This window comes from Bubalus bubalis, chromosome 24 (genome assembly GCF_019923935.1).
Source record: "Bubalus bubalis isolate 160015118507 breed Murrah chromosome 24, NDDB_SH_1, whole genome shotgun sequence".
Classification (NCBI taxonomy): domain Eukaryota; kingdom Metazoa; phylum Chordata; class Mammalia; order Artiodactyla; family Bovidae; genus Bubalus; species Bubalus bubalis.
In genome coordinates this window covers 37656302-37683750 of record NC_059180.1, presented here as the reverse complement: position 1 = coordinate 37683750, position 27449 = coordinate 37656302, and the positions used below count along the sequence as shown (strand labels likewise).

At 48.1% G+C, this 27449-nt stretch overlaps 1 protein-coding gene across 3 annotated transcripts in view; it reads left to right on the top strand.

Annotated features, from left to right (window-relative positions):
- LOC123327567 overlaps positions 1-20317 on the top strand; it is a 337786-nt gene extending 317469 nt beyond the window's left edge. Inside the window, exons 3-4 of one of the 3 annotated variants that reach the window (XM_044936360.2) lie at positions 18953-19012; positions 20179-20317. In XM_044936360.2, the coding sequence (XP_044792295.1) occupies positions 18953-19012; positions 20179-20277 (159 nt within the window). In that variant the 3' untranslated portion in view covers positions 20278-20317. The other 2 variants (XM_045164338.1, XM_044936359.2) reach the window with 2 other exon arrangements.
- The last annotated feature ends 7132 nt before the right edge of the window (positions 20318-27449 follow it).

Sequence of the window (27449 nt, the reverse complement as noted above, 5' to 3'; positions counted from 1 at the left end):
TAGAAAGGCTCTTAGGTGCCTGTGCTGCACTTGACATCACCCCTCCCTGGTGCCTGGGGCAGCACTCCATAAGCAAACACAGGAGTTTCTGCAAATCAGCCAATATCCACACAAAGCAGGATAAACAAATATCATTAGGCTGATGAATGCCTATTCTTTAGGTCATAAACAGGCCAGCGGTATTGGAGATTTCTTTTGGTTCAACCTAACATAAAGTGTCTCATGTTAAGTCAGGGGGGTTTACCAGCAGAAGAATCTAAGATTCAAGAAGAAAGTTTCCATTTGCAAAGAGGTTTTCAGTTTTGGAATTTCTGATGGATATCCTGGGTTTCTACATACTTGCCCTCGTTTGTCAGAAGGCACACTGGCCTCTGTTCTTTTGAGTAACTGAATTTTACTTATTGAAGGGTGTGTGTGTGTGTGTGTGTGTGTGTGTGTGTTTGTGTAACTGTAAGTATAAATCTAAGTGTGGAAGAGAGGGAGGATGGGAGACAGATCTGTTTCAGCTCCCTCATCCTTCCTGCTTCTCAAGAAGGGCCTTGGACCCCAAACCTCACCAGGAAAACCCCATCCGTGGTCTGACATTTAGAAGTTTATTGACTGGAATGAAAGAATTGTCAATTTCAAAACATGAAAAGCCAGTGGGAGATCAGGTGCTTTCTGCAAACATTCCTGCACAGTGACTCACGCTATGAAAAAAGAAAAGAGGAAAAGAAAAGCTGCCTTGTTGTTTTATTAATTTAGTTTTGACAGCTGTTAGTTCTGAGGCCTTCAAGGTTCTCAGCAGATATTGAACGAATCCTAGGGAACCCCTCTGTGAAGTACCAGTAATGAACCATGTAAGAAATGGAGGTTAAATGAAGATAAAAACTCCACGGGGCCAGGCTGTAGATACCCCCTCCACCCCAGAGATCCTCATGCTTGGAGGCTGTATGTCCCTAATTCTCCAGTGAGGTCAAAATGGAACCTGGCCTCTTCTCCCCAACCCATGAGTCCACGAGGGTCTCTCAGCTCAGGGAGCGGCATGGACATCTGCCTGCGTGCTCATACCAAGACCCTGGAGTCATTCTTTCCTCTCCTCCCCAACTCCCACACCCTAGGAAATCCCCGAACACATTCCCCTCCATCCCCCTGTTCTGCCCACTTCCCCAGCATCTTGGATTCCTGGATCCCCCTGAAGCCTCCTCCTGCTTCCTTCCTGTCCACTCCGGCACCCCTTTAGATCAAAAGCAGTCTTTGCAAGCAGACCTGACCTTGCTCAAACACCTGCTGCTCTCCGAGGACAGTCGAAATTCTTAGCATACACTTTAGGACCCCGGCTTGCCCGTCCTGCCTGATTCTCCAGCTCTTTCCGTTGCCACACTCCAGCGACACCAGTTTGGTTTAGAAAGGACCACCCCAGGGTCTTCACTGAGGCTGCCCCCTCTGCCAGGGTTGCTTCCAACTCCACTTCTTCTGCCAACTCCCATCATTCTTCATATCTTTTCTAAAAAAATTAATTAATTTTAATTGGAGAATAATTACTTTACAATATTGTGATGGTTTTTGCCATACATCAACATGAATCAGCCACAGGTATACATGTTTCCCCACCCTGATCCTGAATCCTCCTCCTCCCTCCCTCCCCACTCTATCCCACTGGGTTGTCCCACAGCACTGACTTTGGGTGCCCTGGTTCATGCATCAAACTTGCACTGGTCATCTATTTTACATATGGTAATATACGTGTTTCAATAGTGTTCTCTCAAATTATTTTGTCCTCACTTTCTCCCACTGAGTCTAAAACTCTGTTCTTTATATCTGTGTCTCCTTTGCTGTTCTGCATGTAGAATCATCATTACTGTCTTTCTAGATTCCATATATATGCATTAATATACAGTAATATACAGTATTAATATACAGTATACATAATATGCATTAATATATGTATATTACAGAGGGACTTACTTCCTTCTGTATAATAGGTTCCAGGTTTGTCCACCTCAAATGCATTGACTCAAATGCATTCCTTTTTATGGCTGAGGAATATTCCATTGTGTATATGTACCCCAACCTCCTTATCAATCTATCTGCCGATGGACATCTGGATGCCCCAGGGGTGATCTCGTAGCTCCCAGGACTTCCTCTTTTTATGGCTCTTCTCATGCCCCTAACTACCCAATTACTTCTGTAATCCCCCACTTCTCCCACAACAGACCCTAAGCCCCGAGAGGGCAAGCACCCCCCTCCCCTCTGTAGCGGGCTCCCCAGGTCTCGTGCAGTGATGGTGCTGGGGCGGGGGGCACCCCAGCCACTGATGGGGTGGGCAAAGCTTGCGCCTGGAGGGGCGGGGAGTGCAGTTCTGCTCTTCTGGGCATGACACTGGCTGGTTGGATCCACCCTGATCTGGGAGCAGCCGTGGGACTCACTGGTGAGGCAGCTTGTGGGAAACCATCCCCAGCTGCGGGGGTCTCAGCCTCGCCCAGCACTGCTTCCTTGTGGGATAAGCGCCCACGGAGTCTGTGGATCTTCTCAAGGGCTGGGGGGGAGTGGCTGTCTCCTGTCCACCCCCTCCCCCTCTGTGGGTGGGGGCAGGCTTTTCACTTCATCACCCGTGTGAGTTGGATGGCGCCTGTGCCAGCTGCCAGCAAGGCGGGCATTAGACTAAGGCCAGGGCTACTCGGCGGGGCTGCCTCCTCCAGCTGGTCCTGAATCGGAGCTCGTCACTCTCCCTGGGAGGTGCTGAGCCTCCACACGTCCGCCTTCTGTGGGCTTGGAGCTCCCTGCAACACCCTCTTTGGGGAGCGGGTGGAAACCTCACCTTTTGTTGTGTCCGGGGCCACCTTGACTATGCTTGCGGGCAGTGCCTCCGGACCCCATCGCCTACCTGGGGACTGGGGACTTCTACATCCAGGTTTAATGAAAGGCAAACTGGTGCGATTCCGGCCAAGAGCAACCCAGAGGCAGGAATCTGTTCAGCAGATGGCGTTACATTTATGTCATAACCTGCCCTAATGATCCCATTCCTCCACGGTGAGCCTGGAGCCTCCTCTTGGAGGTGGGCTCATCCCTGTCCTTCTCAGTCTCAGTGGGTGGGGGGCGGAGTGGTGGTGAGGACAGGCTGGGGCTCTCCCCAAAAGGCCAAACCAGGGGCCTTTCCTTTATCTCAACTTCTCCAAGGAGGAAGTATGCAGGCTTGAAGATTCAAGGGACCTCATCTGGGCAGGGCTGTGAAGTGTTCCTAATGAGATAGCCAGGGTTGTCTGTCTTCCTGGGGGAGTGCAGGCACCTGAGCTGAGGACCCCTGGAGACTGTACTTGACTGGATCTAGAGGAAGAGTGGGCTTCCCTGGTGGCTCAGCTGGTAAAGAATCTGCCTGCAGTGCGGGAGACTTGGGTTTGATCCCTGGGTTGGGAAGATCCCCTGGAGAAGGGAAAGGCCGCCCACTCCAGTATTCTGGCCTATAACCAAGTACCAGGCATTTAGTGCTACCTCTTTGGGCTTCCCTGGTGGCTCAGATGGTGACGAGTCTGCTTGCGGTATGGGAGACCAGGGTTTGATCCCTAGGTCGGGAAGATCCCTTGGAGAAGGAAGTGGCAACCCTCTCCAGTATTCTTGCCTGGAAAATCCCATGGATGGAGGAGCCTGGCAGGCTACAGTCCATGGGGTCACAAAGAGTTGGACACGACTGAATGACTTCACTTTCAGAGGAAGAGGGGGAAGAGCTGCCCTGGACTCATATTTGCATTTTTTTTCCTGACAAAAATAATAGTAGCTAAAGCATGAGTCTGCTTAAAAATACTGCCAATTCAGATTGAGCACTTTTCATGCGCCAGGGACCAGGCCAGGTTTTCCATTCCACAAGGAATGGAAATACAGCTAAGACCCAGCCCCTACCCCAAGCAGGTGGCACTCAGTAGGGAGAATAAACCACTTGCATGATCAAATACACTGAATACACACACACACACAATGATACCTCCTATGTGCCAGCAGGGACCACACTGGGGATAGAAAGAGCAGCATATGGGGGTCACAGATGGGGCACAGTTTTTGGGGGAGACAGTTACCCATAGAATCATGTAAGTAATGAATGTGAATTAGTAATTGTGAGCTTTAGGAGGTGCCGTGCTGTACACGATGCTGCAAGGGTAATCAAAGGATATATCTTACCTGGTATGGCACATCACAGAAGGCTTCCTGGAGGAGGTGATGTTTAGACTTTGGCCAAAATGGTGCATAGGAGTTCAAGAGCACAATCAAACCAGAGCACTTTCCAAGCAGGGGTGATAGCAGTTGGAGCTGGAGCTCAGAGAATGAGAGGGTCACGAGAGGAGGAAGAGGATGAACAAGGGAGCTGGGGACAGACCGTGGGCAAGGCCTTATTGCCCCAAGTAGGGCACATGGACTTGACCCAGAAAAGGGAGAAGCACCCAGAGGTGGGAGCGATGTGAGCTCTAGGAAAGGGAGCGAGGATGCTCTGATGTAGACGAATTAGTGTAGTTGAAAGAAAAACCGAAACACTCATTTGGGGTTTGTGCATGAGACAGGGATTACATTTAAGCAGCAGTTGTTGAGAACAGAAGGTGGCTTCTAATTGCAGTTGTTCGGCATCGAATCCACATTCAAACTTGCAATTATTTCACCATTAAAACAGCTGACAGTTCCCTCTTCTGCAGGGAGGCAGTCCCAAGGGAGCTCTAATCCCAGGGACTTGGTTTTCTCCAGGCCCCCTGAGCCCCAGACCACACTCCTACAAAACTGTTCTCATTGGCTGGTCACGCAGACAGGTTCACGTGGCCCATGAGGTAGAGGCGGGCTGAGGAAGGGAAAGGGCCATCTTAGCAAGGACTCTGGATGCATTCAGAGCAGCCGAGTGAAAGGGGGTGAAGACACAGCTTGGGATTGAAATCAGTGTCTCCTCTTCTGCAGGACTTTAACTGGAGCCACAGAAAGCATCAACGTTACCACGCATCAAGGTTTTGATGTGCTATTGGGGTCCCCATTCCCTTAAAGATGGGAAAATCAAGACAGACAGGTTACATAACCTTCCATGGTCACATGTGGAAGAGAGAGCAGAGCTAGGGTTTGAACCCAGGCATGTCAGGGCCTGAAGCACGTCGTCTTAACTTCAGTGTCCCTGATGGGGCTGGAAGCTTCCTAGGAGAGGCAGCTGTCAGTTAAGCCCCAAGTGCCTACCGAGTGTTGCAAAGGAAAGAAGAGTGAGAGCTGTAGTCACAGACTCTGTCTATCATCAGCTTAGTGGGAATACAGCCAAGCAAACCCCTGGACAACTTGCTTACCTTCTCTGAGTCTTGTTTTTGTTGTTGTCCAGTTGCGACCCCATGCACTGCAGCACGCCAAGCTTCCCTGTCCTTCACTATCTCCCGGAACGTGCTCAAATTCATGTCCATTGAGTTGGTGATGCCATCCAACCATCTCCTCCTCTGCTTCCCCCTTCTCCTCCTGCCATCAGTCTTTCCCAGCATCAAGGTCTTTTCCAGTGAGTTGGCTCTTCACATCAGGTGGCCAAAGTATTGGAACTTCAGCTTCAGCATCAGTCTTTCCAATGAATATTCAGAGTTGATTTCCTTTAGCATGGACTGCTTTGATCTCCTTGCAGTCCAAGGGACTCTCAAGAGTCTTCTCCAACACCACAGTTCAAAAGCATCAATTCTTTGGCGCTCAAGTCTCACATCCATGGTTCAACTCTCACATCCATATGTGACTACTGGGAAAACCATAGCTTGGGTCTCATTTGTAAGACAAACCAGTGTCAGTGATAATATTGATGGTCACATTTACGGGAATGTACCAGCCTCTGTTCTCAGACTTTACACATAGTAACTCATTTAGCCTTGCAGTGGCCCTCTGGGAAAGGTGCTATTTTTATCCTCCTTTTATCAGAGGCAGAAAGGCACAGAGAGGCTAGGTAACATGCCCAAGGCACAGAGAGGCTAGGTAACATGCCCAAGGTCACACAGCAAGGGAAAGGTACACCTTGGCTCTTGAGTTTCCTAGGTTGCTCTAGAGCTCAAATGGCATGATTCATGCAAAATTCTTGCAACAGCCTGCCACACACACAACAAAAGCTAGTACATAGTTCAGGGACACCCATGGATGTTATTTAACCATCCTGAGCCTCAGTTTCCTTTCTGTGAAATGGGGATAACAACAGTTGTGATTTATTGGTTTTTTTTAAATGGGAACTTTAATAAAATAAACAATATAAGTTGAGAATACACTTCTTCCTCCTAGTCAGAGCTGTGTACAAAGAACAGGCAGTTCCCTAAGTAGTGTGAGCTGTAGTGTGAGGTTGTATTGGGCTTCTATGATTATCTCATTTAACAGCCAGCTGGGAAGGTCGAGGCTTGGGGAAATAGAGATGTTCAAGGTCATGCGTCTACTCGAAGTCAGCGTAGCGTGCTTGACTGACAGACCACACTCTTAACCTCTGCATCACAGTGGTTCTCTGGCTGGAGCCCTCTTCCTTTGCAGGGACTTGCCTCCAGGATTGGCCCAAGACCTCCGCCTGCCCCAGGCACCTCAGATTCCGTTGAGTCCAGCCCACCTCCCTCTAATCAGCCTGTCCAGTGCTCCGTGCCCCAGCTGTTCCATTTCTGCATTAAATGGCCCATGATGTCGTGCAGGTTACTGCCAACGTCTCTCCCAGGAACCCTGAAGAAAGCCTGGGCAGATTGGATAAAAAGCCCTTGTCAGACATCCTGATTTTAGTGTTCTCCCCTGTGATTCCATTCAGGAAGTATTTATTTAACACTTCACTTGTTTTGCCATTCTCCCTGACTTCATTTTGCAAAAGCTCCTGTAATAATAACCCACGTCTCCTTCACCAGCAACCCCGCCCCCCGGCCATCCCTGCTGCTTTCGTCCTCGGGAACACTTGAGTGCTGTGTTCAGCGTCTCGAGCCAGAAATATGTCCAGGTTTCCTCTTGCATCACTAATGCCCTCTTCTCTCTCCACGCAGCATCTCCCAGCATTTTTGCCAGGACTTCTGCATGTCCCGCCACCCCTTGTCTCGTTGGATATTGTTGCCCATGTGCCAGCAGATGCTTTTCATGCCTTGAGTTTTCCTCGCAAGGGCACAGCGATGAATCATTGCTTCTCTCCCAGACTTGTTTTTTTTTTAATTTTATTTTATTTTTAAACTTTACATAACTGTATTAGTTTTGCCAAATATCAAAATGAATCCGCCACAGGTATACATGTATTCCCCATCCTGAACCCTCCTCCATCCTCCCTCCCCATTCCATCCCTCTGGGTCGTCCCAGTGCACCAGCCCAAAGCATCCAGTATCATGCATCAAACCTGGACTGGCAACTCATTTCATACATGATATTTTACATGTTTCAATGCCATTCTCCCAAATCTTCCCACCCTCTCCCTCTCTTGCAGAGTCCATAAGACTGTTCTATACATCAGTGTCTCTTTTGCTGTCTCGTACACAGGGTTATTGTTACCATCTTTCTAAATTCCATATATATGTGTTAGTATACTGTATTGGTGTTTTTCTTTCTGGCTTACTTCACTCTGTATAATAGGCTCCAGTTTCATCCACCTCATTAGAACTGATTCAAATGTATTCTTTTTAATGGCTGAATAATACTCCATTGTGTATATGTACCACTGCTTTCTTATCCATTCATCTGCTGATGGACATCTAGGTTGCTTCCATGTCCTGGCTATTATAAACAGTGCTGCGATGAACATTGGGGTACACGTGTCTCTTTCCCTTCTGGTTTCCTCAGTGTGTATGCCCAGCAGTGGGATTGCTGGATCATAAGGCAGTTCTATTTCCAGTTTTTTAAGGAATCTCCACACTGTTCTCCATAGTGGCTGTACTAGTTTGCATTCCCACCAACAGTGTAAGAGGGTTCCCTTTTCTCCACACCCTCTCCAGCATTTATTACTTGTAGACTTTTGGATCGCAGCCATTCTGACTGGTGTGAAATGGTACCTCATAGTGGTTTTGATTTGCATTTCTCTGATAATGAGTGATGTTGAGCACCTTTTCATGTGTTTGTTAGCCATCTGTATGTCTTCTTTGGAGAAATGTCTATTTAGTTCTTTGGCCCATTTTTTGATTGGGTCATTTATTTTTCTGGAGTTGAGCTGTAGGAGTTGCTTGTATATTCTCGAGATTAGTTGTTTGTCAGTTGCTTCATTTGCTATTATTTTCTCCCATTCTGAAGGCTGTCTTTTCACCTTGCTAATAGTTTCCTTTGATGTGCAGAAGCTTTTAAGGTTAATTAGGTCCCATTTGTTTATTTTTGCTTTTATTTCCAATATTCTGGGAGGTGGGTCATAGAGGATCCTGCTGTGATGTATGTCAGAGAGTGTTTTGCCTATGTTCTCCTCTAGGAGTTTTATAGTTTCTGGTCTTATGTTTAGATCTTTAATCCATTTTGAGTTTATTTTTGTGTATGGTGTTAGAAAGTGTTCTAGTTTCATTCTTTTACAAGTGGTTGGCCAGAGTTCCCAGCACCACTTGTTAAAGAGATTGTCTTTAATCCATTGTATATTCTTGCCTCCTTTGTCAAAGATAAGGTGTCCATATGTGCGTGGATTTATCTCTGGGCTTAATTGAAAGCATTTCCTCTAAAGTCAGGAACAAGACAAGGGTGCCCACTTTCACCATTACTATTCAACATAGTTTTGGAAGTTTTGGCCACAGCAATCAGAACAGAAAAAGAAATAAAAGGAATCCAAATTGGAAAAGAAGAAGTAAAGCTCTCACTGTTTGCAGATGACATGATCCTCTACATAGAAAACCCTAAAGACTCCACCAGAAAATTACTAGAACTAATCAATGGCTATAGTAAAGTTGCAGGATATAAAATCAACACACAGAAATCCCTTGCATTCCTATACACTAATAATGAGAAAACAGAAAGAGAAATTAAGGAAACAATTCCATTCACCATTGCAACGGAAAGAATAAAATACTTAGGAATATATCTACCTAAAGAATCTAAGGACCTATATATAGAAAACTATAAAACACTGGTGAAAGAAATCAAAGAGGACACTAACAGATGGAGAAATATACCATGTTCATGGATTGGAAGAGTCAATATAGTGAAAATGAGTATACTCCCCAAAGCAATCTATAGATTCAATTCAATCCCTATCAAGCTACCAACAGTATTCTTCACAGAGCTAGAACAAATAATTTCACAATTTGTATGGAAAAACAAAAAACCTCGAATAGCCAAAGCTATCTTGAGAAAGAAGAATGGAACTGGAGGAATCAACCTACCTGACTTCAGGCTCTACTACAAAGCCACAGTTATCAAGACAGTATGGTACTGGCACAAAGACAGAAATATAGATCAATGGAACAAAATAGAAAACCCAGACTTATTTTTAACAGTCCTTCCCAGGACTGTTAAAACTCTTCTGTTCTCAAAACGCATCCCTCACACGGCAGCATGAGCAGGTGGACTGTCCTCTCCCAAGCGTGGGGTACCCTGGGGGGTCAGAGGCCATCCCTGCGCCACAGATGGGCGAGGAGGGGGCTGCAGTTACCCATGCCTCACTTGCTCACCGGAGACTGAAATTCTCCAGGCGTTTCGGGGACCACGGTTCTGTTCTTACTCATGCTTCCTTCTTGACTCAGTGAGTGTGTAACTCTGTTAGATATTCCTGATACAGACTCGATTAATTTTAACAGCTTTTGAGATGAATAGAGGAGAAAGCTTTTCTTGATTGTTCAGATGTATGTAGAAATGTGGCTCTATATATTTATTTTTATTTGAAAGGAAATACGGTCAAGGCAGGAAAAGAGAGACATCTGGATCTGTTGGGATTTGTTGTTGTTGTTCTTATTAAGATAAAAAGAGGTAAAATTTACATAACATACAATGAATCATTTTTGACGTGAACAACTCAGTGGCATTTAGTACAGTATTGTGCAACTGCCATGTCCAACTGGTTTCAAAATATAATTGTCTCCTAGAACAGAACCTTGTATCTGTCAGGCAGTTACTTCCTGACTCCTTCTCCTCCCAGCTCTTCAGAATCCCTAGTCCACTGCCTCTCTCTATAGACTTGCCTACCCTTGGCATTTCAATTCAGTGGGATTGTACACTCTGTGGCCTTCGTATCTGGTTTATTTCACTTTGTATAATATTTCCGAGGTTCACCCATGTTGTCGCATGAATCAGAACTCCATTGCTTTTCATGGCTGAGTAATAATCCATTGCATGGCTAGACCACATTTGTTTATCCATTCATTCCTTGATGGACGTCTGGGTTGTTTCCACCTTCTGGCTCTAGTTGGGGTTTTTAAACGTTGCAGACATTGTCTGGGATGATCTGTGGCTGCCCTCTGCACTTAGCTGATTTTTTTTTTCATGAATATCCTACGTCTTAACTCATTTGCCTCTCTCCGGAGAGAGCTGTAAGAGGCCCGGGTGCTGCCGTGGTCAGTGAGAGCTACAGGACCTCATGACGGGGAATCTGGCGTGGCTGCTTGCACATGTCCTGCCACTCCGTGGGGGTGAGCTTGACTCCTCAAAGGACAGCCCCTACCAAACCTCCCCTCTGGGTTTAGACCCATAGTTCACAGCCTGGCAGCGTATTGTTATTTCCTGGGAGATTTAAGAATTCCAAAAGACAGGGGATATATGTATGTGCGTGGGTGATTCACTTTGCTGTACAGCAGAAAATAATACAACATGGTGAAGTGGCTATACTCCAATAAAAATTTTAAAAAAGAATTACGAACACTCCCATTTTACTTCCAGAGAGTCTGTCTTGAGTTATGTGGGGTCAAGTCCTGGCATTTTTTTGTTTGTCTCTTGAAAAGGTTGAATAGTGGCCTCCAAAATGCATGTCCGGGTCCTACCTCTCAGAGGCAGCCGGGATAGAAAGCTCTGAGAAAGTGCTGTGACGTTGCCCCGGTGGTTACTTAGCTGTAACAGACATGGCCCAGCTGCTTTAGTATAAGGCTTTGTTCAGAAGTGACTGGACAGTCCCTGATATTTGCCAATGATCTCTCTTATAGGGGACTTGTATCTAGAATATAAAAAGAACCCTTGCCATTCAATTACATAAAAACAAATAACCCAATTTAAAAATGGGCAAAGGATCTGAATACATAGTTCTCTAAGAAAGATACACAAATGGCCAACAAGCATATGAAAAGATGTTGAACATTGTTAGTCATCGAGGAAATGTAAACCAAACCACAAACGAGATCCCACTTGATAGCGACTAGGAAGGCTATCCTGAAAACCACCGGTAATAACAAGTGTTGCTGAGAACGCGGAGAAAGCGGAGCCCTCATACACCATTGCTGGGAATGTAAAACGGTGCAGCCCCTCTGGAAAACAGTGTTCTTGTTAAAACAATCAAACCATGTGACCATTATGCTTTGCCATGTGGGTTACCATAGGACCCAGTAACTGTATTCCTAGGCATATACCCAAGAGAAAGGAAACATATATCCACATAAAAGCATGCACACAAATGTTTACAGCAGCATTACTCTTAATAGCCAGAAGGTGGAAACAACCCAAATGTCCATCAACAAATTAGCAGCCAAACAAATTGTGGTCTGTTCATACAGTGAAATATTTTTCAGCCATAAAAAGGAACAAAGTTCTGATACATGCCGCAACATGGGTCAGCCTTGAAACAGTTTGCCAGTCACAAAAGGCCACGTATTGTATGATTCCTTTTTATGCAAGTCCAGATTAGGGAGATCCATAGAGGTAGAAAGTAGACCAGTGGTTACCAAGGGCAGCGGGTATGGAGGGGTATGCGTAACGTGCTCAGTCATGTCTGACTGTTTGCAACCCCATGGACTGTAGCTCGCCAGGCTCCTCTGTCTGTGGGATTCTCCAGGCAAGAATACTGGAGTGGGTTGCCATGCCCTCCTCTAGGGGATTTTTCCCAATGCAGGGATCAGCCCTGTCTCTCGCATCTCCTGCATTAGCAGGCAAATTCTTTACCACTATAGCACCACCTGTGAAAAGTGAAAGTGTTAGTCGCTCAGTTGTGTCTGACTCTTTGCGTCTGACCCCGGACTGTAACCCACCAGGCTCCTCTGTCCATGGAATTCTCTAGGCAGGAATACTTGCGTGAGTAGCCATTCCCTTCTCCAAGAGATCTTCCTGACCTAGGGATCGAACCCAGGTCTCCTGCATTGCCGGCAGATTCTTTACTGTCTGAGCCACCAGGGAAGGGTGGCTACGAAACCCTGAGTGTCTAACCTTGGACAAAGTCCATGATGGGCTGAGTTCGTGGGTCCTGTGAGATAACCTAGCCCTCATTTTCTTTCCAGTTTTTTAAAAAGTAGTTTTACAGATATAGATTCTGAAGCTCAGAGAAGTTAAGTAACTTTCCCAGAGTCACACAGCAAGTCAGCCAGACACCCTCCTGGAACTCTACCTGGCCCCCTTTGCAGCTCCTCTTTCATCCTCCTGCCCTGACCTGAAGAGGATTATTCATCTGAGTCCTGTTGACCCTGTCCTCCCCAAGTTCACCCTCAGAGCCATGGGGCCTCTGGGCCAGGGTCTCCCTGGTGTGAAACTCAGTTTTCCATTGCTGCATATTTGATGCCTTAGACAGCAGCCTAGCATTTCAGAGGAGTCTGCATGTTACAAAAAAAGGGCAGCAGGTGTTATTTGGGCTAAATTGACCTTGAAATTGATTTCTTTATTTTATGACTTACTGAGAGGAGATTAATACTTCTTTTTTTTTCCTTCAGTCTGAAACAATTTACATGGTAATAGAAGGCATAGTCAGTCAAATAAATTGCTGGAAGTGGTCGTGTTCCAAGAGAAAAAGAATATGGAGCTTACTCACATTGATTTCTTTGCCCCGGGGAGAAGCAGAGATTTTAACATCTGGGAATAGGGAGCTAAATTTTATCTCTCATTTTAAAAGCAGAGGCCTGAAGAGCTTAATCTGACATTTACATGGAATTTTCTAAGTTGGGGGGAATGAGGGAGCTCGAGTTCCTTGCTGAAGGTTAACCAGTGTTTACTCAGAAGGGCTCTGGTGGTTTGATTCAGGGAGGGCAGGTGGGACCCAGGTGACATTTTCAGAAGATGGGCCTTGGGGAGCCGGCTGCCCCACTCCCACCTGTGGAGGAGGAGCTGGGGCCCTGAGAGGCTGGTGACATAACCTTGCACTCAGGCCCAGGTAGATCTGCTGGGGAACCATGTGAGTGGAGACCTGCTTCTGGTTTCTGACTGCCCTCTCAGGGATGGGGTTTGATTTCAGCTGGCATGGCAGCATGCATGGATGCGGCAGCATTTCTGAATGTGCTGGGATAGATTCTGAGGCTGCATCTGGGTTTGGCAGGAAAATGCAGCACTTGATTAATACTGCCTGCCCTGGGAACAGGATGGGCGAGTGTAGCTTGTGTGCCACATACTTGAATTTCCTGGTTTAAAAAAAAAAAAATTAAAGTGTTCCCCCCAGTACCAACATTTCTGTATTCAGACCACATTGGCAGGGCTGTTGTCCCCCAAAGTGACCCCAAATCACTCGACACATCCTGCGGACTGAATTATTTTTCAGAAAATATCTGTAAATGAATCTCTACCCAAAGGACTCTGCTAATGTGTTGCGTGAAATTCCCTCAAATTATTTTCTTTTCAAAATAAACTTAAAATTTTGAGATAAAATAAAAATTTTAATTGTTAATACATGTTTGAACACGTAATTCAAGCATCAGAAGAATAAAATTCTCCTATTCCATCCTGCACAGTTCCTCTCTCCACAGTCAGCTTTTCTTTTTTTTTTTTTTGAAATCAGTTTCTTATCCATCTCCTGGAGGTTTCAATGCATGTGATACATATGCATATATTCTTAAAGCAGGGCGCGGATTGTGGCTTGCTATACATACCACCCTGCATTTGACTGTTTTTCCCTATGGTTCTGTATTGAGCTGCCCCATTATCTTTACTGGGGGTGTCTGGATGCACCATAACTTATTTACTTGGTCCCTATATAATGGAAATTTTGGTTACTCTCGACATTTTGTAATCACAAAAAATTGCTTCAGTGAACATCCTTGGCGTCAGGCATTTCCCACATGTGCAGACAGTCTATCGCAGAGATTCCAAGAAGTGGAATTGCTGGTTTAAATATTATCAACTTTTAAAATGTTGCCCAGTGGACTTGTTTGGTGGTCTAGTGGTTAAGAATCCTCCTGCAAATGTAGGGGATACAGTTTCGATTCCTGGTCCAGGAAGATCCCACGTGCTGCAGGGCAACTAAGCCTGTGAGCTGCAACTATGGAAGCCCGCAGCCTAGAGCCCATGCTCTCCAGCAAGAGAAGCCACTGCAGTGAGAAGCCTGTGCACCACAACTGGAGAAAGCCCGTGCACAGCAGTGGAGACCCAACGCAGACAAAGAGAAATAAATAAACTTAAAAAAAAGGAATTCCTGTTTCTCTGCGCTCTTACAACTATGATCCTTTGTCCAGCTTTTATCTTTATCAATCTTGGTAAAACAAATAAAAATCATCTTAATTTGCATTTGCTTTATTATGTGTGAAGTTAAGGGCTTCTTAATGTCAACAACAGACATTTCCATCACCACACCCTTTGTGAGCTGGCTGTCCATCGCCTTTGCTTATTTTTTCCTTTGAGTTTTAATTTTTCTTTTATGTTACCTTTGTCATCTTTCACATTATGGTATTATTTTTCATGCAGAAAGCTGTTCAGAATTTTTTATCTTATGGGTTTGGTTGGGGTGGTAATGAGAGAGCTCTTCACCACTTTGAGGTGACAAATACCTATGTGAGTGTCTTGAATACATTATGTCCTTTAACTGGTCCACAAATTAAGGCATTGGTTTGATTTTTTTTTTGTTTGTTTGTTATGGAAAATGCAGTCTTCATGGGGTGGTGAAAATGTGTGTTGCCTGGGATCACGTAGGGACCATGATCTGGCCTCACAGGCTTCTCAACCCTCCCTGTTTCTCTCAGCATCCAAACTTTTCAAGGAGTATCAAACCCTCGTGGTCAGGACGATTTAGGGTGTAATGAAATTGGGTAGCAGCCATTTGAAGAGCTGATCCCACCTTTCTTTCATAGCTGAGTTTCCTGCAGGTCTTACTGTCCACCACTGGGTCCCTACCATACCCCCGACCCCTCACCCTCTGTCCATTACTCAGGAGGCTTTAGCTAGCCAAGGTCTTGGCCTTCTGTTAACCTGAAGGATGGGGTGGTGGTGTGTGTACTCAGTCATATCCAACTCTTTGTGACACCATGACTGTAGCCCACCAGGCTCCTCTGTCCATGGGATTCTCCCAGGCAAGAATACTGGAGCAGGTTGCCATTTCCTTCTCCAGGGGATCTTCCCAACCCAGGGATCAAACCTGCATCTCTTGTGTCTCCTGCATTGGCAGGCAGATTCTTTACCACTAGCTCCACCTGGGAAGCCCAACCTGAAGGATAAACCCTTTACAGTTCATTTTTGTGCAGGGAACGTCACATTCTAATGCCACCAATCATGGCTGTCCGGAAGCTCACACCAGTTCATGCCAAATCCCTGAGAGGGTGATGGTTGGTGGTTCTGCAGGCTCTCCACCTCAGTCATTGTTTAAACTGGCTCAGTGCCCACTGCTGGCAATTTGTACCCCAGCTTCTGAAAGCTGTAAACCCAGTCACAAAAAAGACAATAATTCCAGGGGCAGAATACTGGACTTCCAGGGAGGCCGTGAGGCCCAGGGAAGGAGACAGCTGGCATCTAGGGAGACAGCCAGCTTGGGGGCCTGGTCCTTGACCCATGAAGGGGAGGCAGTTAGGTCTCTCTCCTGCTGAAAGATCTCATCAGGATGGACCAGCTTGAGTCAGAAGCTGTAGATGTTTATAGGTGGGGGGTGGGGTGGGAACAAGAGGGGCTTTCTGGAAACGAGGACAGCATCAGACGGCTGCTTCCTCACCCTTGTTTGAGAGACAACATCTCTTTTCTCATCTCTGTCTCCGTAATCTAGCTCTGAACCTATTCACGTGCTTCTCGCTGTTTTCAAGGTAAAGGAAACCCAGGGGCTCGGGTGAAGAGTTGGCTGCTTTGTGCAGGATAAACAGGGACTGTGCTGAGTGGTGTGGGGGCTTCCAGTGTAGCAGGTGCGTGAACCCCTACAGGTGTGAGATGCCTCCAAGAGGTGGGAGGACAGAAGGGGCCTGTGGAGGGCGACAGACTGAGTTGGTGCCCCCTGCACCTCCTCTGGTTAAGGCTTCTCTGCTCCTGATAATGGACCTGGGAAGGAGGTAGGGCATAGTGAGGGAGGGTCAGCTGAGCAGAGCTCGGGCCTCTGGGACCCCAGGCTCAGGTCTTGGGGGAGAGGAGGCCCCTGCCTTGTGGGAGGTGGGGGAAGTGAGGAAGGGGCAGAGGGAAGGAAGAGGCTCGCAGGGCCAGGCAGATAGAAATTTCTTGGGTGACCAGGTTCCCAAGTAAGGTCATGCTTGAGTACAAGTAAGTTGTCTCTTCCCAGGCCCAGGCATTCTTGCCTCAGTGGGAGGAACGGCTCACCAGGGGCCTCTCTTCCTTTCCAATCAGCTACCTCTGGGAGGTTCTTTTGTTGTTGTTCCATCGTGAAGTTGTGTCTGACTCTTTGTAACACCATGGACTGCAGCACGCCAGGCCTCCCTGTCCCTCACTGTCCCCTAGAGTTTGCCCAAATTCATGTCCTTTGAATCCATGATGCTATTCAAATTAAGGCTCTTAATTTAGGCTTAACCCTGAGTTCACCTTTCCAGAGCTGGTGGTTGCTATGGACCCAAGGTGGTGCTGGTGGTAAAGAACCCTCCTGTCAATCCAGAAAATCCAGGTTCGATCCCTGGGTCAGGAAGATCCCCTGGAGGAGGAAATGGCAACCCACTCCAGTATTCTTGCCTGGAGAATCCCATGGACAGAGAAGCCTGGTGGGCTACAGTCCATGGGGTCGCAAAGAGTTGGACACGACTGAGCAGCTGAGCTCATGGACCCGAGCCTGGCTTTGACTGGGAGTGTTTCAGACCCCCTAGCCTGGGGGCTGTCTCTGTCTTGGTTCCTGTTCCTGGGAGAGCCCGAGACGGGTGCTCTTGGGTGGCTGTGTGCCCCTGGACCAGCGGGAAGTGCACGGAGGCCGGGTCCTCCTGGGGCAGCTGTGGCCTCAGGGTCCCTTTCAGAGAAAGGAGTGCCCAGGAGGCAGGGGCCCCTGGGGGTCTGTAACGCTTGGATGTGGTCCTGGTTGAGATCTGCCGCTGGGCTGAACTCATCACTCAAGCAGGGCTTTTAGTTGGCTCATTTAGAAGATGAGGCCAAGAAGGAAGTAAGAAAGCCCAGCCTTTCTCAGGCCACAGGACACCCGTCAAAGGAGAATCAGTGTGTCTTCTTAGAAGCATCACCCCTTTGGCCGCATCTTCCTCCTTCTCTCCACTCAGGGGCCGGTTTGTGCAGTCCCTGTCTGGGGGCTCTGATTCATGCTTAAGCCCACCTCTCCCTTCCTTCCTTCTTTCCCTAATTCATTACTTCATTTTAGTAACCTGGGGGTGGTGGGTGGGGGGCGGCGTGAGGACTGCTCCTTGTAGAGGGAGGAGAGGCACAAACACGGGTTTGACTTTCTGGTCGTCAGCTTTTCCTGTGACCACTGGCTGTGGGAAAACTGCAGAAAGGGAAGTGACAAGCAGGGTCTATCTCCTCCTTGTGAGTTCAGATCTGTTTACGGACACCGCCCTCTCAGCACTGTGTGGTGGGTCTGAGTAACTGTGCCTGGTCCAGCTCCTTCCCTCTGTCTCTCTTCTGGTCTCTGTGTCTCTGTCTATATCTTGGTCTCTTTTGTGCATGAACACACACACATATACTTGCCCCTGTCTCTGCCCAGGAGGTTTAAGGGGTGACTTGATGTGAAACCTGATGACTTTAATGAAAATTTGGAGCTATAGGCACTGCAGGAATCTTTTGGGGGGCAAGCTCCCCAGACTTGGTTAGTGAGTGGCTACAACAGGCTCCTGTGTGCTGCACATGGAGAAGTGGGTAAAAGCCCCACAGGGAGAATGGGGCCACAGCGCTTAACACCCATCCATTTAACCATTTGGTTTAGGCCCTGGCTCCACAGCATCCCTACTGAGTTGCCTTGGATGAGTTCTCAGCCTCTCTTGTGTTTCTCCGCCTGTAAAATGGGGCTGAGAGCAAAACCTCCTTCCTCTATCCTTGTGAGGGTTATGGAAGAAAATGCGTGAAGATCTCTAGGCACACAGCATCCCAGCTGCTCCATAGGCTTGAGCTGTTGCAAGTGTGAAACAGTGGCAAGTTATAGTGGAAGTAATGGTGGGCATGGTTTTCATGGGACCACCTGTGTCCTCTTCCGACCCGGGGGTTGGGCCTGGGTCTCCTGCATTGCAGGCGGATTCTTTACCAACTGAGCCCCCAGGGAAGCCATGAAACTGCCACCTGTGTCCTCAGGCTAGGAGGGAGTGTCCACATTCAAAAAAATCTAGACCGGCGCTGCCTGATAGAGATGTCATGAGAGCCACGTACACAATTCAAATGTTTCCTGTAGACACATTAAAAAGTAAAAAGAAACAGATGAAATTAATTGTAACAATATAATTTATTTTAAATATGCATAATATATTTATATATTTAAGCATGCTAAAATGCTTTATTTTTATATATTATTAAGTATTATTCTAACATGTAATCGATATAAAAATATTAATGAGATACTAATATTAATAGGATATTTTACATTTCTTTTTTTTTCTTGTGTCTTCAAAATCTGCTATGTAATTAATACTTGCAGCACATTTCAGCTGAGACTAGCCATACATACGTGGTGGCTAGCAGCTGCCGTTTTGGGCAGTGAGGGTCTAGACCCCCTACTGGAGAGGGGGAATGGGAGGGGGGCGCAAGCTTGCTGTGGGATTGTGCTAAACTGGGTTACTCCAAATCAGAATTTGTTTCCTCAACCCGTTCTCCCACCTACTCCTGTCTTTGTTTTCGCCAGGACGACACATCTGAACATTCAGCCTGCTTCTCCAGTGCCAACAGCAGTCCGCATGCCTCAGTAAGTAGAAGCATTTCGTTGACCAGATTAGAGTTTGAAACTGCGTTTGCATCCTTTTCAGCCTTCTTGGTCACCGTCATCCATCACTGGGAGTGCGTGTGTGTGTGTGTGTGTGTGTGTGTGTTTGTAACTTAAAACTGATCTCATTGGAGAAGTAACTGGTTTTGAGAGGGGAATAAATGTTCCCAGGCACTCACTGAGTTTCTGTTAGGAAACACCTGGGGCCAGAGCCTCAGCCCTGGCACATGATGTGAAAGACGAGAACCTTCCTCTGAGAAGGGCCAGGTCCCTTGGGGGAGCAAACCTAGGAGAAACAGTGACCAGGGCAGGGGCCATGGGCTAATCTCTTTGCTTCTTGATGTGACGGTGGGCCCCAAGCTGCTGGGAAAGTGGGAAGGAAGTTTATCATTTGACTGTCCCCACAGTAAAGAGAGGGATGCGTACTGAGTGCCTTGGGGGGCCCACCTTGTGGCATTGGATTGGGGGCTTCAGGGCACATGACTGTGGTTGGTATTAGGATTTCTGTGCACCCGCCCTCCCCCTCCCCCCCGCCACCTGTCAACCAGGTACCAGAGATGTTCCCTGCGTTTACAGTTCCAAGTTCACTCCTGCCTGACGTCTCCAGGATGTTTAACCTTGTGGCGAGATCCCAAAGTGCAGTCAGCCTGTGTATTAGTGCTGACCCCGCGATGACGTCAAGGGGCACATGGACTTTTGTTTCTGTTGTTTTGTATTGATTGTTGTTATGTGGTTTCATGACAATCTTCTCTTTATAGCAACTGATACTGGCTTTCTGTTTATGGTAGTGAAATGTATTTTGAAAATATTAAAGTTTTAAAAAAGATGAATTGACTTAAAGAAAAAAATAATATGGAAATAAGAAGAACATGGAAAGAATATGGCAAGATGCTGTGGTAGTGATAAATGAATGGCTAAGAGTGGATTCCTTTATCAGAGATGTTCATGCGGTCCTGGGCAGGGTCCATGTGTGTGCTGTGTATTTGAAATGCTTCCTTCTTTTTCCCCAATCAACGCTGGTGTTTGGTACAAAGCTGGACTCTCCAAGGTCCCAACTTTTGGCCTCTGTCTGTTCCCCCTAAAAGATTTTGAGGTTGTGTTTTGTTTTTTTTTTAAATAATAAACCTCATTGCTGGGTCACCTAAAAGAGACATTTATCTGAGTTGCTGAGAGGAAGAGGAAGAAGAGGAAAGATGATGAAAAATGACAACCACACAACCGATTTTCTTGTGCCACCTGGCCACTGACCAAATATTGCTTCTTTGTTCTAAGCCCCCTCAACGACCCCATAAGGTAAGCACCATCTCTGTCTTCACTGTGTTGATGAGGAAATTAAGACCGGAGTGCAGTAACATACCCCAGGGCTCAGAGGCTGCATCCACCCGCTGAGCCACTCTGTCGCTGGGGCACAGTCTTCTGGCTTCACCCCAAGCCCATGAAACTGTCTCTCCCTATTGTGGACGGGAAGCTGACTGATAGAGTGGGAAAGTGTGTTGGTTACCTCTTGCCGCATTAAAAAGGAACCCTAGATCTCAGTCCAGGGTAAAAGGAGAAACATGTGTGATCTCACAGTGCCGGTGCGTCTGGACTCTGGGAATGGCTTTGGTGCCTGGTTCTGGCTCAGGGTTTCTCATGAGCCAGGGCTGCTGCCACCTGGAGGCCTGACTGAGGCTGGAGGACCCACCTCCAAGCTGGCTCAGGCCACTGTTGTCACCTGGCCTCAGTTCCTCGTGTGTGGACGCCTCCATAAAGCTGTGATGAGGAGGCAGGCTCCTATGATGTGGCTGGCAGGCTCCCCCAGGGTGAGAGATCCTGGGAGACAGAGAGCAAGGCAGAAACCAGGATGCCTCCTGTGCCCTGGGGAGTCACGTGCCGTCACCTCTGCTGAATTACTCTGCTGAATTACTGGGGGGTCACTTTGGAGGTTGGCTACCACACTTTTCATAATTTTAAAAGAACCATCCATGCTCCACGCAGGATTCTTGCAACCTCGCACTAAGACTATGGAAATAAAATATAACGGTCCTAAAAACATTTAGCAGGTGAGAAGATGAAATGGGGAGCAGGAAAGTGACTCACCAAAGAGTCCTGCAGTTGGGGGTGCAGTGCAGAAGCATCTTCAGAAGTAGTCAGATAGGTGGGGAGAAACCCCCCACCTCATATGCCCGTTGTTCACAGTAAGACCAGTGGTGGCCGAGAGCTCTGTTTTCCGAGAGAGCACCCCCGGATGCTCAGCCTCCTTGGGCTGGGCTGGATATTCTCCAGCCTCCAGCCTTGCCTCATTAAGGCTGATGGGATACTGTCCCATTTGTTTCCCCCTGGAGGCTGCAGACTTTTAGAGTTTCCCTGGGATTCGAGCTCTGAAGATCAAAGGATGGTAAGCGTCCCCTCTCTCCCTACCCTCGACTCTCCCAGTTCTCTGGTCTGGGTCTCCCTGCCTGGAATCCACAGGTCAGCCTCGCAGGCCAGCATGTCATGGGCAGAAGCAGTCATGGTGTGACCTCCGTCGGTGGCAGCACGTGGTGACCAACCTTTCTGGAGGGCAGTTTATGGCGCCTGTCTCAGTGTGCAAAGTGTGTTCACTCTCTGATCCAAGTAATTACACTTCTAGGAATGGACACCTTTGGTTGATTGTATGAGTGTGAGAAAGCGGTGTTTGTTGAGGGTTAATTCTATTAGCAAAAATAATAAAAAGGTACACCCTCAATATCCGTCAATAAGGAATTTTTAAAAGTAAACTATGAGCATCTATAAAGTCCAGTTCTAAGCTGCTGCTAGGATTTCATGGTGAGGATTTATGTTTATTGACTTGGAAAGATGCTCGTGACATATTGTGGAGTGAGAAATGCAGCCTATGTCATATGGTGACCAACCTTTCTGGATGACATTATATATTATATTGCATATAATTTCAATTATATGCAATTAGATTCATATATCTACTCTTCTCTGAAAAGCAGAGAGAGATGTCAGAGAGGCAGATGGGAAAATCAACTAAATTGGTTGGTTTTGCTTTTTTTTTTTTGACTGTACAGGTTTTGTTTTATTTTATAGTACGTAGTTGTTTTCCTTGATAGTAAAAGTATCGGATCAGCCAAGAAGTTTGTTCAGATTTTTCCGTAAGAACCCAAATGAACTTCTTGGCCAACCCAATAATAATAATAATGACAATGACTATTTTTAAAATTAAGCAGTGGGTTCTGAGCTGTCAAGGGAGATTTCTAGGACAGCTGATGGCATTTTAATAAAGTTTCATTCTCAGTTGTTATAGAAATGTTGCAGTCCCCTTAGAGGAGTGAAAATGCAGTTTATAAGACTGGACCAGGGTCCGAAGACACTTTCTGGCCCTTGGCTGCCCCAGGAGAAAGGACGCCTCAGGCCCTGGTGTCTTTCCACTCACTGCCCCTTGGTACCAGCCGGCGCTGCAGCTTCTGGCACTAGCTTTCTGCTGTAGTCCTGCCTCCCAGAAAGGGTCTTTCCTGGACACGTTGGGTGCCACTCACTTGCATCCAGAATAAGGAAATGATAATGATTGCCAGCATTACTAAGCACCTAGGAAGTAGCTGGCTTTGTGCTCAGTATTTCAAGTGCGTGATCTCACCTATCCCTGAAGCAGCCCACTGAGGGGGAAATGTCCCTGACCCCATTTCCCAGGTGAGGGGACTGAGGCTCAGCAGAGAGTGACATACTGAGCCGCACAGCTAACCGGCGTTGGGTCTGAACTTGAACCTGGGTTGGGCTGTTTCCCGAGCTGAGTTGAGCTGAGGGGAAGGCCACTTGGTTCTGTTTTGGCATTTCAGGGAGCATTTCTGGGAACATTTTAGGTGTCAGATTGACTTCAGAGTCAGCAGGTAAGGCTAGCATCACACCTGGTCAGAGTCACCTGCTAAAGACCCCACAGGAAGATTCCAGGCTGGAGACCAGCCTTTCCACACCCCCCCTTACATCTGAGTGAGCCATGCATTCCTCAAATCTTAGAACAGACTAGAGTCTTTGCTTAGGTGCTGGGTGAAGTGGTTGTGTTGAGGTCATGTTACCTGTATGTAAACATCGGGGTCACTGCAGCCAAAAGGTCACGTGATGAGAGGTGCATGAGAAATGAGACCAAAAGAAAAAAAAAAACCCAAAATAAAAAAGACATGAGATAGACCCACACTTGATTTGGGGTTTCTCTCTGGTATAAATGCCTCCTTAAGCAGTTGGCGGTGACCCGGCCCAGCACAAATAACATTCTGCTTGCATTTTTCTCTCTTTCTGTACTATCCGGGAGACATGACGCAGTTCAGTAGCAGAATCCAAATTTCGATTGCACTTTGTTCTGTCTCATTCCAGAGCTGTAGTCCATAACCTGTATGTCTCTGTGACAGATATGCACTGTGTTCACTTCCTTTTGCGACCTAAAAATTCACCAGACGCTCAGCAGCTTGTATCACAGTTACCGTGTGTCCAGGGCCCGGGCCTGGCATGGCTAGGTACTCTGCTCAGGGTCTCACGAGGCTGCACGCAAGGTGTCAGCCTGGGCTGGGGTCTCACCTGGAGCTGGCTGTGGTGAATTCAGTCCCTTGTGGATGCAGGGTGGTGGACCTCTGCTCCCAGAGGCTGCCCGCATCTCCCGGCCATCTGCCCCCCTCATGGCAGCTTCCCTTCTCAAGGCCGGTGGGACAGTCTGTAGGGCACGCTTGCTTTGGGTCTGCCCATCCTGGCAGAATCATTTGAGTGGTACCCATCACCTTCGCTGTTGGTGAGAGGCATGTCACAGGTCTAATACTCTCCACTGTAAGTGGCATAAACAGGGGAACACTCTGGGGTCTGACCTCTGCTGACCCTGTGCTATGAGAGTCCTAAGATGAGTCTAAAACACTCCTTGTCTTGGGGTCAAGGGTAGTGGTCTGGGATCTTTATGTCCAGGATCCTCCCTTCCTGCCCCAGTAGAGGGTTCACAGCTTCCCCCACACACACCAGCCCCCCATCAGTGCTGGATACCCCCACACATATCCTGACCTTGGCCATCTGGCCGTCTGCTTGTCTCAACTTCCTCCCCAATTTGCCTCAGCAGCAAATGAATATTTAATAGAATGCTGCCACCTTTTGGAACTTAGCAAAAGTGATCTGTGTTGTTTCAAAGGATGGAGGTGAAGGAAGCTCTGGAAAGGAAACACAATTCCTTTCTCTTTTCCACTGGCACCGGTTCGCCCAGACTTTACTTCTGATGGGAGCTGACCAAGGTTTCATGTCAGATTCTAGAGGAAAAAAAGGAAAAGGAGCCAGTTTCTTCTTGAGGTGGATTTGCTGGTCGTTTCTTCTCCGGTTCATAGTTACCGTGAGTCCTGACAGGCCTGTTTGACTTTCCAAGAGGGAGCAGAACATACAAGAATGAGCTCTGGTGCATCCGGCTGGACTTCATCCCCGGTTCTGCCCGCAGCTCACCTGTGAAACGTGGGTCCAGCAGCCTCTTTCAGCTCCCCACCCCTGACCCCAGGTCGTGATGCCTGTGGCCAGGTGTAGGAGACAGGTAGCACCTCATTTATGGATGCCAGTCAGTGGGCCCACTGCACCTAAGGCTGCTCCTGTGCTCAGCAGGAAGGAGTGGCACCATCGATTATAACTGGTAGTTGTGGAGGGGAGGCTGCACCGGCGCCACTCCAATGCCAGGTGCCTCCTGGAGATGCAGAGTCTCCCGGAGCTCACTTGGAGCTGCCCATCTGCCCACCTGCCCCAGTGCTTCTCCTCCTGTGCATTCAGATGCGCTGCCGCCCTCCTGGCCCCTGGTACCCTTGGCACTCCCCTCTCCCACTCCCCTCTCTGAAGTCAGCACAGCTTATCCATGCCCCCATCAGCACATCCCCAGTGGATGCACGGCTCGGGTCCATGCCTTCCTTACATTGCGTCTGGATTACATAACGAGCTTTAACCCATCCTCCTCTTCCAGTTCTTTCCCCCTCAGCTGGTCAGCCTCTTGACCAGGGTTCGCTCTCCTTCACCGCGTTTCAGTGGCTCCCTGGGATGTGAGAACACACTGGGACCCCTCCAAGCTGGCCTTGGGCCCCACCCTGCCACTCCTCCAGCCTGGGTCCTCCTGTCTCCACCCGCCATCTTCCCCAACTGTGGACCTTACCCAGGTCATCCCCTCTGCTCCAGGTCACCCCCCACCACCCCCACCCCCTCCAAATCTGTCTGGATTCCTAACCATCCACACAAATCCCTTGGAAAAGCTTTGCCCTCCAATTCTTCCCAAGTCTCTGTGGCTGTACTGAGTTTCTCCCCCCACTAGATGCCCACCCTACCCTCCACTCCCCCTCCCTTCCTCACCTGCTGTCTTGCTCACCTCCCCTCCTCCTCATCTCTCCCTTCCTCCACCCTCCTCCCCTTCTCCACCCTCCTCCCCTTAAGCAAACTCTGTTGCAGTTACTGGTGAAAGTCGGAAGGTACAAAGATGAAAGAGACCCAGATCCTGCCCTCTGAGTGCTTGTGGTCTACGAGGGAAGATGTCAATGAATACAAAGAAACCCATCGTGGAGGCACCATCTGATTGCTTCTTAGCAGAGGCACAATGCAAAATTTGGTAGTGGCATAAATAGGCAGTCAGAGAAGGCGTCATGGAAGAGATGTCAAAGCATCTTGAAGACAAGGGTGGGTCATCACACTTGTGGAGGAGCAGGGGAAGCGTGGGCATGGATTTACACCTGGCTTAGGTTCTAGAGGAGGGGATGCCAGGGATGAGCAGGAGGGGTGGACACCGTCACCCACCTCCCCACCCACCCCATGCTCCACAGTGGGCAAGCAGTTGGGTTTTGGCTGTGATTCACGTGGGGCCACTGGAGGGTTTTAAGCTCATGATTGTCTTATCCAATTTGCATTTGAGAAAAAGCTCCCTGGGACCGGGCTTGGGAGCTGTGGAACTGGGGGAAGCCTTGGTCCTCCTCAGGCGTTATCCTCTCCTGCACCCCACTGGAGCTGGCCTCCAGAGCAGAGGGGTCACTGGCTCAACACCCAGGCCGCCAGGCGCACTCTGCTTCTCCTCGCTGATCCGCCTTTCCATAGCATCTGCTCAGCAGAACACCAAGTGTGCGGACGAGATAACAGCATTAAGAGCAGAAGGACAAAGCTGATACTCGGGGCAGTGAGACATGGAGGCTTAAATTCTTTTCCCTTCAAAATGTCGCACATCATTTTGGCCACGTGGTTCTGATGAAAGCAAGCCAGGCTTGCCAGGATGAAATGCTGAGTGGTGCTCACGACCTTGGGCTCAGCGAGTGCAGAGGTCTGCGGCTCTAATGAGCCGCCCTGCCATTTCTCTGCACCACTCGCTGCCAGATAAAAGGGGGAAATCTCCTTAGCGATGTCCCCAGGTCCCCGAGGTTGACTGTGCCCCCTGGAGACTCTGGGTTTCTGAGAGTTTTCCAAGGCGAGCATCGTGCTTTGAGTTGGGAATGAGTGTTCTCCCCGTCTCCAGAGGGGGTGTGTAAAATACAGTGGGTGCTCACTAAATGCTTGCTGCTGACATGAATGAGTGAATAACAAGATCAGTCTTATGGGCGGAGGGCACCCCAACAGGCTCCCTTGTGCCTCATCGAAGTCGCTCCTACTTTTTGCCAACTACCCTCCCGATTTTTACCACCAAAGATAGATTTTGCTCATTTGCGAACTTCATATAAATGGACCCTATACGCATCTACCTTATTCAGCCTCATCCCTGGAAGATTCACTTCTGCAACAACAGCAGCTCTTAGACCAGCATCTTGTTCTGTGAACTCAGGGCACGGTTGACTCTGGGCAGCCGTGCTCTGCCGTGGAGGTGCCGGGGTCCAGGAGTGCCTGTGAGACAGAGGGCAGGGCTGTGGAGTGGTTACACACACAGGCTCAGGAGTTGGGCTGCGGGTACTGGCTTCCAGCTCTGCCTCTTACTCCAGATGGAAGGACTGAGCAAGCGACTGGACCTTTCTGCCCCACACTTTCCACGTCTGGAGTTGATGAATCGGGTTGTTGTGAGGATTGAGTTAATGTAGATATAATGTTAGGGGGTGGGCACTTCGGAAGGGTTAACTCATATTGTTATTATTATTGTTGTTATTTTCAGCTCTGTGCACTTTGCTGGACTCAGCTGTTGGGGAAGAAGGCTATAGTCGCTCTGATCAAGTTGTCAGGCAGGCTGTATTAATTGTCACCCCGTTTCCCAACCCTCTGAAGGTAGCCGGCCTTCCAGATGAAATCTGGAATCTAATTTCTAGCCCCAGTCGTTGGTGTCACGAAGCTTGCTGGGGTGCAGTCTGGCCAGTCCCTTCCGAAATGAGTCCCTGCTCTTTAGTGCCCCTGGTAAGAAACGCAGCCTGTTTGCTCAAGGTTTTCCCCTTTATAGAAACGGTCAGACGCCTTTCCTTCCACCACCTCCCTCCCGCAAATCCAGGCCAAATATTGATGT